Source organism: Saimiri boliviensis, chromosome 2, assembly GCF_048565385.1.
Source record: "Saimiri boliviensis isolate mSaiBol1 chromosome 2, mSaiBol1.pri, whole genome shotgun sequence".
NCBI lineage: Eukaryota > Metazoa > Chordata > Mammalia > Primates > Cebidae > Saimiri > Saimiri boliviensis.
The window spans coordinates 74,167,875-74,184,980 of record NC_133450.1 but is presented as its reverse complement, the minus strand read 5'-3'; the positions used below and the strand labels follow the sequence as shown (position 1 = coordinate 74,184,980).

Below are 17,106 nucleotides of genomic sequence, written 5' to 3'. Positions count from 1 at the left end.
AGGCTCCCTTTCTTATTGTCATGAAGGGCGTCAGGAGGGGCTTGTTTCTTATTTGCTCTCTTAAGTAGTAGTTTCACTGCTATACCATACACATCTATAAACATGTGGTCTTCAGCTTAGATGGTCTCAAACTCCAAAATGGTGAGTTCGTAATGGGTGTTTTCAAACAAGTTCCTTCATAATGGGTTTATTTGCACTAAATGGGAGTCTGTGCTAATCCTTTGTCACCAAGTGGGTAGCCAAAAAATTCTGTAGCGCCTTAGTTTCTCTTCTGTGTAGATATTATTTGCTCCACCTGACACTGAGGATAGAGCATTTGCCCGTTCTCAAGGAGTGAAGAGGAAGTTCTGTCTTCGAACAGTCGTCATTCTGGTTATTTTCACCATTTAGCAGGTGTCTTTGTGTGCCCAGCATGCGCTCTTTACAAATCAGGTTGACTGTTGACAATGCTGTCGTCAGATGGCCATGGGCGGCTGAGCTACGCCCAGCTTCCTCAGAATAAAGTTCCTGTTCCTCTCCTTTAACTCATCCAAATAGAATGGCTTTTTCTATGCATGTCTTTTTGAATATTTCGGGCAGGCTGAAAAGTTCAGAAATTAATATAACGGATTCCCAAGAATCGACTACCCCAGCTGAGCACGTGTCACTGTGTATTCACATTGTCCTTTCTTTTTTTCTCATCCACTGGTCAGCTTTCCTTTCCCTTCCTCAGTCCTTGGTTTTGTTTTTGTATTTGTTTTTAACAAATAAAATATTATAGATACAGCTAAAACCTCACACATTCATCCCCTTCCATTCCCTACCTCCTTGTGGGGTGTTCATCTTCACTGTGAACTGCTTTGTAAGTAACCTCATAAAAATATATGATTTTAATTGATATTTGAAAATTTTACCTAAATGGTGTCATACTAGGTGATTTTTCAAAAACCACAATGTTACATTTAGTGTTAGACTTATGTTGATGCACACAGCTCTAGTTTATTTAAATTGCCTTACAGCCTTCTGGCTTAGAGCTCTACAGTTTTGTTCTCTTGGAATCAGGGCTTACCCATGTCTCCTTGCACACACATGTGAGCCACTCATTTTTGTTTTAACAGAAATTTTGTTAAAGCAAATGTGAATATGAGAGATGGCATGTTGGACTTTTAAGGAGAAAACTGCTCTGTAAATCATAGTAATTGTAATAGACGCTTTCTTCCATTTGCCATTATATTACCTAATGTACCTAATAGCCAATATTTATATTACCTAGTGTCAGTATATATTTCACTGTAACTGACAGGGAGTTTAGGATTTTAATTCTCCTTTCCTGTCACGAGTTAATTAAGGTATGTACTCTGACCATCTGGTGATTAGTGTTGATTTCAAGATTGCCGTGTTAAGACACTTTCCAGTGTTAGTTATGGCCTGTTTTTATTTTCTGAGAGACGTGTGAATGATATGTGTCCTAAAAGTAGCTCTTGTTTTCTAAAACGTGGATTAATATAGGTCTGTCCGTTACTTTTGATGGAAAAAGAGAAGATTACTTTCCTGATCTAATGAAATGGGCCTCTGAAAATGGGGCTTCTGTCGAGGGTTTTGAAATGGTTAACTTCAAAGAAGAGGGCTTTGGTTTGAGAGCAACAAGAGATATCAAGGTGAGTTTATAAAATGTTGGTCTGAAGGGGTCTATGTGTGTTTGAACTGTGGTGTGCCCTAGAGGGCGCAGGGTGAGGAGGTAGACGTGTGGTCGGGGAGAGCTGGTTCTGAGCCCTGTGGGCAGATAGGCAGCCTGGAAGGGCCTCAGGCTCCTGTTCTAAGCCGCCCCTCCTAGCTTATCTTCCTGGGGAGCCAAGCTGCTAACCAGTGACTGGACAAGTCAGTTCACATTTCTGAGCCTCTGTTAGGAGGCCATAGAACATACCTCACAGGATTTTGAGATTTACTTAAAGACAAGGAGGTGGACTCATGGTTTGGAGAGAAAGCACACAGGATCTTGTGACTTACTGGAGGTGAGTGGGTGGAGGACTGGTGGTATGGGGATGCCTGCCAGTGTCTAGAATGGATGACTGTGAGGCTGAAGGTACTAGGAACTCACTAAAATGGCAACACCAGTGGCAATAGGGAGAGAAGAGAGAATCAACCACCTGCTGAGGGAGAAGGGCTTTTTCTCCCCTCTTGGTTCTTGGTTCTTCCTTCCTCATGAAGGGAGCAGCAGTCACTGGACATGCCCGGCCTCTCCTCATCCCTCACTCATGCCTCTTCTCAAGAGGAGGCACTCCTTAATCTCTTGGCTGAGTTTGGGGGAAGGAACTGAACTTGGCCTGTTTCTCCATGAGAGCTGGTTGCCCGTACGCTTTCATTCCACTCTGCTCTCCGCCCTGGAAGCTTTGCAGGGGCAGGCCACACGTGGGGAGGGCAGTGGGGATCCAGCTCTGCCTGTAACTAGGTGGGGGAGTCTGTCTAATTCTGGGATTCAGTAGGTGATATTTTGGGTGACCATCTGTTGTATTCTCTCTCTCTCAGTTGCTTCAGAACTTGGGTGGAGGAAAGGGTGTTACTTGGGCCCCCTCAAACCTCCAGCAACATTTTTGGCTAAGTTGTAATTAACCTTTCATTGATATATTGATAAATCACATGCTGGTATATTAGATACCTGTTAAATGTCTACTGTGTGAATGGTAGAAGTACCTTGCTTCCAAAAAAAAACCAGTCTCTTCCTTCATGATGCTTATAATCTGTATAGTAAGGGACAAGACACATACAAATAATTCAGTAGTTGACATTGGTGAAGGCAAGATGCCACATGTTCTCTCGTATCAGATTCAAAGCAGCATTTGTGTGGATGCTGCCCAGAAGATCCCAGCTGTAGACTTTTCTCACTATGTGCTTTCGTGGGGTGGTGAGGACTGGGGAGGAGGTCTTAAACAACAGACATTTATTTCTCACAATTTGGAGGCTGGATGTCCAAGATCAAGGTGCTGGCATGGTCTCTTCTGGTGAGCGCATTCTTGGTTTACAGGCAACTGCCCTCTTGCTGTTTCCTCACATGTTGGAGCACCATGTACATGTTTTATGCAGTGAAGATACACAGGACATAGCAAAAGGAAGCATCCTATATTGCCAAAAAATGAGATAATGCTTTGGGAAAAAAATGTGTAAACCACTGTTAACTGTTGTGCTTTAAAGATAAGTGTATAGAGGAAGGAATGTTACTCTGGCTTCAAAACTCAATAGTAGTAGTAATTCACACTGACAGATTAGGGTTTTTCTCGGAGGCAGGAATTTTGTTTTGTTTTGGTCTGGTTTTAGAACTTAAAAGTACAGCAAAGAATAAAATAAACACCTTTATGCTCTATTCCAAATGTTATATTTGCTTCAAGTTAAAGTTGAAAGTCCCTGTTTTGATTATTATTTCCTTCTCAGTATATGTAGGTTTTAGTGTTTCTGTTGGAGACAGGGTTTTAAGCTCTGCTTCTGCTCATTTAACTGTAATGTCAATGCTTACATTTTAAAATATATTTGAATATTTATTTGAAGGGCTGCTATGCAGCCTTAAGTTGTACTTTCTGTGTGATTGGATTTCTGACCATAGATATAGTTGGATTAAAGACGATACCATGTTTTGATGATTCTCCTATTATTTTCTCTCCCTAGGCAGAAGAATTGTTCTTATGGGTTCCACGAAAATTACTAATGACTGTTGAATCTGCTAAAAATTCAGTGTTGGGTGAGAATAATTTCTGACTGTTCAAGGCAAAGTACAAATGGCAAAAATATATAAAATTTTGTTTTATGGCACTAAGGATTATACTTGGTTTTCTCGACTGCTGAAATACTCCCTCAAATATGCATTAAGTGTTTCTCATTTAATGTTATAAAAAAAATGCATATGACTTCTAATCATTATTAATTTTTTTTTTTTTTGAGTTAGGGTCTCATTTTGACACTTAGGCTGGAGTACAGTGACACCATCATGGCTCACTGCAGCCTTGATCCCTTAGGCTAAAATGATTCTCCTACCTCAGTCTCCCGAGTGGCTGGGACTACAGGTGTGCACCAGCACACCTGGCTGATTTTTGTGTATATGTGTATGTATGTGTTTTGTAAAGACAGGGTTTTGCTATATTGCCCAGGCTGGTCTCAAACTCCTGAGCTCAAGCAGCACAGCCACTTTGACCTCCCAAAGTTCTAGGATTACAGACGGGAGCCATTGCACCAGCCTGTACCTGACTTTAAATGTTACAAGACCTTTTTAGTTTGTCTGTAATTTGTAAATGCATATTTAAATGAAGTTTTAAAGAAGTTTGTGGAACTTACACTGTTAACTTCTGGGTTAATTCAGGGCCTTTATATTCTCAAGACCGAATCCTTCAAGCCATGGGAAACATCGCACTGGCCTTTCATTTGCTGTGTGAGCGAGCCAGCCCTAACTCCTTCTGGCAGCCCTACATTCAAACTCTCCCCAGTGAATATGACACTCCTCTCTACTTTGAAGAAGAAGAAGTTCGGTATCTGCAGTCCACACAAGCTATACATGATGTCTTCAGCCAGTATAAAAACACAGCTCGACAGTATGCCTACTTCTATAAGGTCATCCAGGTGAGGTGCTGTTTGCTGTTTATGTTTCACAGAGTGGGAAGAAAGAGGAATTGAGTCCATAAGTATTCCACTTGACATCTTATTAAGGATACTTAAACATTTGCCTTTTTAAACGGAAAATATAAAGTACATTTTATCGTTTCCGTTCTTATAGAAATATCAGTGAAATATGGTAATATGTATATCTGATTTTATCAGTGCCCAGTGTTGATAACAAGCAGCAGTTGTTCCTGAGTTATTGAAATCACTAAGTTTTTTTGTAAACAAAAGATCACAATGAAATTTTAAAAACTACAAAGCATATCTAATACAAAAAGTCAATCTGTTTAAATTTTTTAACAAAATGAATGTTAATTTTTTCTATATATGTTAGTACAAAATATTGACATTTAACTTAGCAAATTATAATATTTATGTTTTCAAGGTGTACTGTGTATTAATTTTAATTTGTTCTCAGTAAAAGTTCCTCACAGAAATCTCTATAAGGCTGCAAGTACTTGAATTACCTGTGATGACACCTTTCTGTATTTTGGTGGTTTGGCCACCGTTATCTTTCATTTGCAGTTGAACGGCAGTCACAAGGAACAGGGCCGGTGCCACAGTCCCTGCCAGGTCTGAGAAGGGATGTGGCTCCTACTCCTGACTTCGCACAATCTAAGTCACTCAAGAATCAGCTCCTGGGCTGCCGTTCTTGAGATGGGGCAGGAGGGCAAGTGAACTACTTGCTCACTTTCCTTTTCTTTGGGCAGTGTGACAACCTGAATTAGGTCTGATTTGGTTGTTCCTTAAATGGTCTATCCCTGCTATGTTTTATTTGCAAGAAGTGGTAACCTCATTTCATTGCTACAGGTGATACTGTTTTCCATTTATTATTTTCACTTTATAGCATGCTTACTGCACAAAAATGTTACACTCGAAGTTATATCTTCTTCTCCACCAAACACTTCAAATATGTCAAAAATTATACATGACTGTTGTCTTCAAGTCGAAATTAATCACTTTGCTTTTCTAAACGTTAGAACGTCCTTAAGAATGGGTGTACAGTGTATGTATATAGCTTTTATTTCAAGTTGGCTTAATTTAAAAACTATTGATGAAGCCAAATCAAAATTTACTTCTTCCTGGAGTGTGCTCCTACAGTCCTGCAGTCAAAGGTTGGTTTGGCTCTTCAAGACCTGGAAGGGTTATACTTTTCTTCTTAGTTCTCAATGGCGTATCTTTTTGACTAAAAGTTAAACTGACTTTAGTAGGTCTAAGTATTTGTCATTTTCTCTTGCTGGACAGTGAACTATAACCTAGCTCTTTTCACTAATGTGCCTCCCAAATTTGAGCTGTTACTAGTTTGCAAACGCTGGTAGCCTGCTCTGAGAGGACTCTCTTCTTTTGGTAGGTTGGAGGGTCTAGGATGGTGGCAGGTCTTCAGATAACTGGCTTGGTGTGAATGAGCTTTGGATGTTTCATTGTATTCACTGGTCTTTTTACTTCCGTATTAACTAAGCAGTGTGTACAATATCACAAACATTTGCAGATCATTTGGTGGGGTGCTCTGAATTCAGCAATCTCATTTGCAATTTTTATCTGTGATTTCCCATTTAAAATAATTTTCTTGGGGGCCTGTACCAAACTCTGCATCTGAATTGAAACCTATTTTTTTTTTTTTTCCAATCTGCCTGCTGTCTTGGAGGTCTACAGGCTATGGCTTGCAGCCCCTGTCTCTGGGTACTTTGGGAGTGACAGCAAGCACAGTTCAGTTCTGTGCATCCCCAGTGGTGATCCTGGTTTTTGGGAGAGGATCATGGAGAAGTGACAATAGTCCATTCATCCTTACAGCTTGCTTCAGGCTTTAGGGTTTTTAATTCTAAAAGCACCAGTACTAACTTCTGGTATTTGTAAATTTCTTTAGATTTCTCTGTATTGCATTTTTTATTTATTGTTTTTCTCTCTTTGGTGGGTGGTTACCTAAAAACTAGAAAAATAATCTCCTGTCCTCTGTCCTCCCAGCATATTCCCTTGATCCAGGACCTTTTAGTGTAGGCACTTAGTTCGGATTGCCTTCTGTCTTTAACTTGTTTTTATAGCTTGTTTAAAACAAAGTCTTGGGCCAGGCATGGTGGCTCACACCTGTAATCCTAGGACTTTGGGAGGCCGAGGCGGGCAGATCACAAGGTCAGGAGTTTGAGACCAGCCTGGCCAACATGGCGAAACCCCATCTCTACAAAAATTACAAAAAATAGCTGGGCGTGTGGTGTGTGCCTGTAATCTCAGCTACTCGGGAGGCTGAGGCAGGAGAATTGCTTGAACTCAGGTTGTAGTGAGCCGAGATTGCGCCACTGCACTCCGGCCTGGGTGACAGAGCAAGACCCTGTCTCAGGAAAAAAAGAAAGTATTTCTGGGCCCCTGCTCTTCCTCATCTGTGTGGTAGGGGCTTGGACTTTACAACTTTTGAAGAGTTCTTTCAGTTTTTACATTGTAAAATGTAAAACACCTGTATGAACACCTGAAGGATACATACAGTGTATGTCAAACATTTTCTTGGCATCTCCTTCATGAGATGTTTGACATACACTGTATGTATCCTTCAGGTGTTCAACAGATGATAGTGGGTAGCCAGAAGCCTCAAGCGCCAGGAATTCTGAGAGCATTCCTCGTATTGAGATACAGCACCTGGGTCAGGTGCGGTGGGTCATGCTATAATCCCAGCACTTTTGGGAGTCTGAGGTGGGAGGATGGCTTGAACCGAGGAGTTTGAGACCAGCCTGGGCAACATGGCAAAATCCCATCTCTACTAAAAATACAAAAACTAGCTAGGCATGGTGGTACACGCTTATAGTCCCGGCTACTTGGGAGGCTGAGGCAGGAGAATCACTTGAACACAGGAAGTTGAGGCTGCATTGAGCCATGATCATGCCACTGCACTCTAGCTTAAGTGACAGAGTGAGACCCTGTCTCAAAAAAAAGAAAAAAAGGAAAAGAAAAAAGATACAGCACCTGCTGGTGAAACATCATACTGCAGCTTGATGGTTGACGAATGTCAACGTCCAAACTCCAGAAGCTAAGTTTAGAAATTGTGGCTGAGCCAAAGGCTAGAAGAGGCTAGTATGAAATGGGGCTAAAATTTATGTCAGTTTGTGAAACAGAGGCCGGGAAAGAAGAGAGGGCTCATGATGGAAAGCTGAATTTGGCATTTAAAACTGTTGCAACTTTAATCCTATAAAAATCCTAGCAGACCAGAACATACCAAAGTTCAGCTCTAAGTTCAGACTTTTGCATGGAAATGGATGACCAGTTTTGTGATAGAAATCAGTGGAAAAGTAGGGTTTGGCTTAAATCCAGCTTTGAAGTAGTATAATTGTTTGAAAGTGAAGTATAGCCTATCAGATTTTACTTACTTTAACATAGTTGAATGATTAGCTCAGATGTTTTTCACCTATGTCAGTGAAAAAGAAATTAATAGACCCTGTGAATGAACTGCTTGTTTAATTGGTAATCAGTGCCATGTAATGGGCCTGGTGCTGGGACATGGGGTGCCAACTTGTCTGAAGATTAGCTTATCTTAGAGACATGTAAATTTTTCTATGTTGTTGAGATTGAATGTAATGCTTTTAAGTAAAAGCAAGCATACAGGGTTTAACAGAATAGAGGCATATCTATTAAATTGATTACTACTATTTTTCAGTTGATCTCGTCACTTAAGTGATTTGTCACACCTTACTTGGATTTCTTCTTTTGTGTTGATCCAACCATTTGAGAGGTGCAGGGGGAGGTATGGAGAGGGAGAAACTCATTTGTGCATCAAATGCCGTGAATTTTGTTTCAAGGCAAGCATCCATTGCAGCAGCCTCCTCCCTTTTCCTGCCTTATGCTTCAGAATGGAGTAAGGCAATTTCAAGTTGGCCATCTTCCTTGAATAGGCAACTCCTACCTAGCCAGGGCTGAGTGGCAGAAGAGACAAGCAGCCATGTTCACAACTTACTGTTGCTGCAGCCTGTCTCTGAAAATAGGGCCCGCCAAGAGGCAGAGGAAGATGTCACTTTTGGTTCTTGGCATCCTGTGGCAGTTGTGGCTAAATACAAACATTTCCCGCTGTTCTACTTGTCTCTGACAGAGCTACACAAGAATAGCACAAGATGTGAATTTCCAGAGATGTATTTAGCCTATGTTTTCATAAAGCTCTCATCTACATTTAGAAATCTGATAATACATAAGGCCTTCAGGAATGTGTACCAAGTTAAAATGAAAACCTCTGGGCATCAACTTAAAGATCCCAAGTCCCTGACATTTACGGAAAGAGTTTAGATACACAGTTGCATACACTGTATATAGCTACATGTCCTTCAGCACTGTAAGAGAAAATACGCATATGCTTTATATAACTTTGACTTCTGTGGTGGCAGAGGTTGGGTACAGGAGTGTCCCAGTTTATGCGCAGATTGTATTCCAAATTGTCACTTTGAGTTGGCATGGGACTTCTCTCCCTATTCAGCTTCTTCCATTCCGTTGATTCCTCTTAAGTGTGAGGTGTCACACCAGGGCTAGGGACTAGTATTTCTGGGGATATGCAGTCTTTTTTTTTTTTTTTTTAAACTTTTTATTTTGGAATAATTCTAGACTTACAAAAAGTTGCAAAATTCGTTCACAGAACTCCTGTATACACTTCACCTAACTTCACTTAAAGGTAACATCTTACACAGCCTATAGTGTAATGATCTGAACCAGGAACTCAACCTTGTACGGTACTGTTAACAATCTGCAGACCTTGTTTGAATTTCACCTGTTGTCCTAGCACGAATGTCCTTTCTTCCTGCCTATTTTGCATTTAGTTGTCAGATCTTCTCAAATCACTTCAGCCTGGGATAGTTCCTTGGTCTCTCCTTGTCTTCCATGACCCTGACACTTTTGTAGAGTATTGCTGGCCTGGCGGTTACTTTTTAGAAGTCCCTCAAAGCTTGTAGAAAGATTCTTTGAGACTATGCAAATATCCTGTTTCTCCCCATCTTTTCATTCACTGATTTTTGTATCTATCATGATTTTTGTCTGTAATAGTTACTACGGTAGTGTTTGCCAAGCGGTGATTTTCTGTCTCTGTTATTCTTCTGCATGTATTCATTGGAGTTTTACTAAAAGGAAGAGCTGTCCGTTCTTCAACATTAATTTACTTATTCAGCTATTCATATCAGTATGGACTCATGGATATTTATTTTATTTGATAGATTATGTAATATATCACTATTTTTTTGATACAAAAATTGTTTTAGGTGGCTCTTCATGTAAAAGATACCTGATTTCCTCATCACGTATAATTTGAGAATATGTGTCTTATGCAGTATATGCTGTAAAGTTAAATGCATGGAGGTACTTAAAAAATTGCTAAAACTGATTGATAACACAGCAGATCATTTATAAAGTTCACTTGGCCTCAGAGTTCAAAGAGTGCTTCCTACTTGCCATTTTCCTGACCTCAGTTTCATTTAAATGTTTCCCTAGAGGCAAACGTGTTCTATATGTGGCATTTTTTGTTGTCAGCCATCTTCATGGTAACATTGCTTCTGCTGACTGAGGGGTATGAGCTACAAATTGAGGAGGGATGGAATAGAGTCAGAGATGATGGTGAGGGTGCGAGGGGGCCAGATTCGTAGGCTGGAGGTGTTGAGGGTGATGAGTAGTGATTCTAGATTGAATCTTTGCATTCTATGGTCATGGGAACTGGGCAGATATTATGGGGCATAGGAGGGAAAGAATGAGGTCTGTTTTCAGGTTGTTCATCTGGGTTGGCTGGAGGACTTTTCCAATGTAAGTGGCATTCTTCACAGTGTGCCCTTGGAACCGTTTTGTGGGAGTGGCTCTTTTACACATCATAGGAAACCCATGGCTGCAAGTGGAAGACACTGCATGAGAAGGGGGCCGAAGCTGCGCTGAGAGCTGCCAGACTGAGCCTGTGCTCCTAGCCCTGGGATCTGCGGACTACTGTCTTAGTCTTTAAAGTTGTTTCTCATCTTAATTTGGGAACAAAGAAATAGTGCAGTTTTAAGGGCAGAGCAATCTTGTTTAAAATCTCCCCTCTTGAGCTGGTATTTCACAGAAAGCTTGGGTGTGGCCCTGCTGGCTGAGGATTGGGTGCTTGTTAGGCCAGCCTGCGAGCCTGCTGACAGTCTCTTCTGGCTCCCTAAAGGAGATTGCTCCAGCTCTTACTTTTACTCTGTGTTGAGATTGAAAGATACTCGTTCCTAGAGGAAGTGATAAGCCTATTTGCTTTCTTCCCCCAAGCTATGAGGAAGCTGGTTGTGCTCTATTTTTTTTTTATTGTTATTCTTACCAATTCAACTTCTAGCGATATAAAAACTGAAAAAACTAGGACTTAGGACATCAGTCCAGGCTTGCCTGATCTTTGGAGAGTTGCTGGTGCCTTTATAAAGTCTGGTTGAGCGGCTGGCTGTCTTGGTGAAACGCCCTGACTCGTGTCCTTGCCTGTTCGTGACAGCTGACCTTGATCGTAATTTGTGTTAAATGTGTGAGCACTGTCTTTATTGTGTCCTACTTAAGGTTTTCAATTTTGTGAATTACTCATTCTAAACATGTATCTCATTTTCATCATTTCCATAAATGAAAACTGTAGATATGTCATTCGAAAAATCTGTGCTTTTAGCCGTGTTCTTGTTTTGTTAAGTTATAGATCACATGGAGGCTTCACCTTCTGAGAATTTAGTACTCTTCATTTTTTCTATTTTGTCTAGCTTTAGTTCTAGTGGCTTTTGGAGGACTGAAGAAATGAAATGGGCCAGGTACAGTGGCTCATGCCTGTAATCTCAGCACTTTGGGAGGCTGAGGTGGGCGGATCACCCGAGGTCAGGAGTTCGAGATCAGCCTGACCTACAGGGTGAATCCCTGTCTCTACTAAAAAATATAAAAATTAGCTGGGCATAGTGGCATGCGCCTGTAGTTCCAGCTATTTGGGAGGCTGAGGCACGAGAATTGCTTGAACCTGAGAGGCGGAGGTTGCAGTGAGCCGAGATTGCACCACTGCACTCCAGCTTGGGTGACAGAGTAAGACTCTGTCTTTAAAAAAAAAGGAAAGAAAGAAATGAAATGCTTTTTCTCTGTATTTGGGGTTCTGCCCGGCCTCGGTGGTGTGTGTCCCTGCCTTGGAGTCTGGGGGAGGGTGCCTGTAGAGTACACTGGGGTATCCACCTGAGGCAGCTGTGAGTTCCCGGGTCAGATGCCGGCACCTCCAGCCTGCCCTGGGGACTGGCGATGCTTCTGCTCTGTCTTCCTCGCTGACCCTTCTCACTGGAAGCCCTCCTGCTAAACCGTGGCCGCCTTCCTCCTCCTTATCTCTTTACCTAACTATGGTCCTTGGCCCCTTTAGGAAAACTTTTGCTTTTGTCAGTCAGTTTGGGAACTGATGTCTAGCAAAGTGATGCACGTTGTCTAAAAGCTTTGCACTTTACCTGTGACCCAGGTGGTTGCAGGCACCCAGGGAGTAGAGGCACCCATAGGGGCACAGAAAACAGACTTTAAGGGCAAACACTTACCATGGAGTCCCGAGTGATGGGACTTGGGGCTGGCATCCTAACCAAGGAAGGAAAGAAAGTGACTATGTATGGCAGTGCCTGCTATGTGCTGAGCACTGTGAGACTTTTCTTACTTTCTAGTCTTATATAAGGAGGCATCTGGAACTACACCTTCCTAGAATAATCTCAGACAGAATTAATCAAATTAGAAGAAACCTCCAATACCAGGTCTAGGCTTCGCTGATACTTTAATTTGTGTACCGAGAAATCAGAACAGAGGCCAGAAATACAGGGCTTCCTTCTAAGACAGTGTTGATCGGCACTCCGAATGCCAGTGGTGGGCTTAGGGCCCTAACAGAGGCTCCCTAACCCTCACCATTCCTCCAGAACTGGGCATTATCCCCATTTTATAAGCGAGGAAGCAGGCGTAGGAACAGGAAAGCTCGCCAGAGCCACCGAGTAGCCCAGTCAAGGCGGAAGCTCAGACCTATCTGACCCTTGACACAGTTTCTCCTCTCTGTCTCCTCTGTCTCCACAGGCCTGTCCTGTTCTGTGAGTCCTTCTCTCTCCTACTCCAGCCCCAGCTTTACTCATCCTGGGTCTTCCCTACAAGTCTGATCAATGAGAACTTTGTGAAAATCCCTAGAATTTATAAACAAAAGAAACTTCAAAAAATTCCTTTTTGAAACCTGCTTTAAAACAGAACCTAAGATCTTCCCTATCCTCTGGGACAGAATTTTTAGACCTTATTTTTAATCTGTGTGATAGAAGAAGGAACCTGCTAATATTTTTGAGGTGACCCTGAATAAGTACCCTATGAGAACACTTCCATGTTAAACACATTTGTAATCACTCACGTTTGTTAATATTGGTGTGTCCACACTGGTGTCCCTGAAGAACTTTGCTGTTTTTGTCATTTCTTATGATCTAAATGATTTAGACTGCAACCATCCCATGGCCTCCCTTTGTAGCTATCATCTACTCTTAGGGAAGAAAACAGAGGTGATAAAAGCATAAAAAGGAGGAAGGGGTAGAGGAACCTCCAGGACATCAGTTATTATTAATATCTAACTTTGAATCTGGTGGAGTCAGGGACCTCTTAGCAGCCCAGTGTGAATGCACAGTTATGACTTTTCACCCCTACTGCATTTTAATGTCAAGTGGCTTAACTAGTTGAACCTGAGTGAATTTATAGTGAGTTGGTAAAATGATTGCCTTAACAGAAATGGTGGTGCTTTGTAGACAGAGAGTGAGGGCATAGCATATTCTGTTGCCGTTAGTTTATAAGGTGCCATTGATTAGACCATGTTCAGGTCCAGTCTTCCTGACTTCTTTGAATTTGAGAGCCCAAGTATTGGTGAGTCTTGGCTGCTGGTATTCAGTTGGGATATTTGCAAAGGAGGATTAGATAACTTTCTGCATTTGCATCACATTATCACCTTTACTGGAATTGATATGGCCTGAACACTATTTTTGAATATTTTTTGCTTAATTTGAATCCTTGTGGGCTTAGAGTCTACTCCAGGTGGACCATATCTTTTACCATCATGGAAGTTTTAAAAACTTTCCTTCTCTTATTTTTTCATTTTTTCAAGATTATTAAAAACATTTTCTTTAAAGTCTGGCTCTATTACCCAGGCTGGAGTGCAGTGGCCCTGTCTGGGCTTACTGTAGCTTCTGCCTTCCAGGCTTAAGCCATCTTCCCACCTCAGTGCATACCACCATGTCCGGCTAATTTTTATATTTTTTTTGTAGAGATGATTTTTTACCATGTTGCCCAGACTGGTCTCTAACTCGTGAGCTCAAGCGATCCGCCCACCTTGGCCTCCCAACGTGCCAGGATTACAGGTGTGAACCACCGCACCTGACCCCTGGGTGGTGTTTTGATACATATAATGTATAAGATCAGATCAGGATAATTAGCATAGCATCATCTCAAACGTTTTCATTTCTTCGTGTTGGGAACATTCAGTATCCTCCTCCTTGCTCTCTGAAACTATATAATGTATTACTGTTAACCATGGCCATCCTACAATGCCATGGGACAAAAATATGGAACTCTTGACTAGTTTATGTGTCATCCATGTGCAAGTACCATGTTCATCTTCCTGTTATTATTCCAATTTTAGTATATGTGCTGCCTAAGTGAGCACGGAAATTCATTTTAGCTGTAAGTTTTTACTGGGCAGATTATCCAAGAAAAGTGCCCATGTAATCCAATAGTTCTGAAATAGCCTTGTGAATGGCAGATCCTCTGACCTCTCTGTCTGTTCTGCACCCAGCCTGCCAGCTTTGGCTTTTCCACTTAGGTTTTTTTGGAATGCAGTGGACCCCAGAACAACAGGACTTTAGATTTCAAGCTTGTGACCCAGTAGCTCAGTCTGGCCAGGTTAAATTGGAATCTTAGATTCCCTGTAGAAAGGGTCTATGAATGTCTGCCAACAAGGCTGTGTGGGAGTAAAGAAGGTGATATCCGTGATGGGCCTAGCGTTCAAGGACTGAACCCTGTACTGATACAGGAGCTGTGTACTCCTTCCAGAAGTCATGGCTCCACTCATGATCTGAAATTTTGCAAGGCAGCCCTTTCCAGTGTGAGAAGACTATAGTTAGAAAGCAGTTCCTTATGTAGAGGCAAACTAGGCCTCCCTGTAACCTTCATCTTATAGTTTTGTTTCTGGCTTTTAGAGCAGGAGAGTGAATCTCATCTTCTGCAGCATGAGAGTTCTTTTTACTCACCAGCTGAAGCATTCATAACCTCTGTCAAGCACCTGCTTGGAATTGCACGTTTATACAATTAATCAGAATAAGTCCTGTATTCTGTTGCTCACATTCTAATCATCTATAATTAATTCAGCAAAAAGTGATATGTCAGGACACAGATTAAAAACAAACTCATGGGACCTGGCACAGTGGCTCACGCCTATAATCCCAGCACTTTGGGAGGCTGAGGTGGGCGGATCATGAGGTCAGGAGTTTGAGACCAGCCTGGCCACATGGTGAAACCCCACCTCTACTGAAAATACAAAAATCAGCCAGGCATGTTGGCGTGCGCCTGTAATCCTAGCTACTCAGGAGGCTGAGTCAGGAGAATTGTGTGAACCTGGGAGGCAAAGGTTATAGTGAGCTGAGATCGTGCCACTGCACTCCAGCCTGGGCTTCAGAGTGAGACTACATCTCAAAAAAAAAAAAAAAAAAAAAAAAAAAAAATCATGGGAGTTCAGAGAAGGAAGACTGCTTTTATGGAGAAATTTGAGGAGGATGTTTTATTTTTGTTTTCAAATGAAAAAAAGTGGCATTTGGAGAAAATTTTCATGATGTAAATAATAACCCACATTTGTTTAGAGCTTTGTAAAATGTGTTCATATCCAGCTTCACAGTTCGTCCTCATGATAACCTTGTAATATAGGTATGTAACTCTCAGGAGATAAGAAAGTGAGGCTCAAAGCGGTGACTTGGACAAGGCAGATGGGGTCTGTGCCACAACATCAGAGCCCCTGTCCATGTCAGGGTGTTTGGTCGGTGGGCGTTCTTTGGGCCGTTGTTCAGTGTCTTAGAGATGTGCCTGGGTATTCACTCCCCTCTTACCTGGCAGTCAGTACCTGTCAGCATGTACAGCTGACTCTTGAACACCCCATGCAGTTGAAATCCATATAACTTCTAACTCCCCAGAAACTTAACTACTAATGAATACTGTTGGCCTGAGGCCTTAGCAATACAGTACCGCCAACAGTTGATTAACACATATGTTGTCTGCTAAATGTATTTTATACTGTATTCTTGCAATAAAGTAAGCTGGAGAAAATCATAAGAGAAAATATATTTTCTGTTAATTAGTGGGAGTGGGTTATCATCAAGGTCTACATCTTCGTCATTGTCACATTGAGTAGGTGTAGAAGGAGGAGGAGGAGGAGAAGGGGTGGGCCTTGCTGTCTCAGGAGTGGCAGATCTGGAAGAAAATCTGTGTATAAGTGGACCCACTCAGTTCAAACCCGTGTGGTTCAAGGGTCATCTGTATATTCTTTCATTTGTCTGACTTCCCCGTTTGAATGTAAGCCCACCGAGGACAAGAACTTAGCTTTTTTCTCATCTAGAATGTGCCTAACACAGAGATGGTGTCCATGATTGTCTGTTGAATGAATAAATCAGTCAGTAGCCAAACAGCAAACAACTAATATTTGATAAAACTCAGCCAGAAACTGTGTATTTCATTTCATTCTTTTAATAACTCAGTGAGAAAGTATGACTACTTTTCTTTTACCGAGGAACTGAGACTCCCTGAAGTTTCTCAGCCAGGAAGTGGCTAGGTTGGGGATCCTTCAGATCTGATGTAGAGCTGGTGTGCTCAGTCAGCATGCTACGCCCTCCACGGTTGCTTCATACTCAGAGTTCATTCCCTGGGCATCTGCACACTAAAGGTCATGGTTTTTTGGTCCAGAGAGATTGGGAATGTTTAAAATGCCTGGGGGCTTTCTTACCATGATTTCTGTCACTTTAGATTTGTTTTCCTTAGCCATGACTCTGTCACCCAGTCCTGGCCACTCTTCTCTCTTCCAAAGGGTCTCTGTGTTCTTGATGTCAATGTGGCATCACTAAGGGGCTCTTTTTGGAATATAAATGGTGGCTTTTCCTTACACTTAGAACAAACTCAGAGGGCTGGGCTGCCCGGATGGCTGTGCCCCTGCTCCGGTCTCAGCAGGGGCTGCGGCCTCAGCAGGGGCTGCCTCCTCCCTCACTGCAGTCCACTCCTCCCTCCGGACACAATCAGGGTCCAGGACTCCCGAGCCTCTTCTGCCTCAGGGCTTTGCTGTGGACTGCCTGCCTGCCTGCCGCAGGCTTATTTGTGTTCTTCTAGCCTTGGCATAAAGTCTTTTCTGACCGCAAAGAAGTCCCCCTGATGTCTGTGCTAGTGTGCTATTTTGTCCCTTTACAGATGTGTCACTGCCTGTGATTGCTTTTGTGTTTGTCATCTGTCCCCTTCCCTGGAGTTTGAGGTTTACGAGTGGGGCCTTTCTCTCCT

At 42.1% G+C, this 17,106-nt stretch overlaps 1 protein-coding gene and 1 non-coding gene across 2 annotated transcripts in view; one reads left to right on the top strand and one right to left on the bottom strand.

Moving 5' to 3' along the window:
- SETD3 (SET domain containing 3, actin N3(tau)-histidine methyltransferase) overlaps positions 1-17,106 on the top strand; it is a 76,662-nt gene that overhangs the window by 17,800 nt on the left and 41,756 nt on the right. The window contains exons 4-6 of the mRNA XM_003928842.4: positions 1,489-1,637; positions 3,637-3,709; positions 4,325-4,581. Coding sequence (XP_003928891.2) covers positions 1,489-1,637; positions 3,637-3,709; positions 4,325-4,581 — 479 coding nt within the window. The remainder of the gene's footprint in view (positions 1-1,488; positions 1,638-3,636; positions 3,710-4,324; positions 4,582-17,106) is intronic.
- LOC120364117 (U6 spliceosomal RNA) lies at positions 14,136-14,242 on the bottom strand. Its single transcript, XR_005579469.1, has one exon. It is a non-coding gene; the product is annotated as a U6 spliceosomal RNA (small nuclear RNA).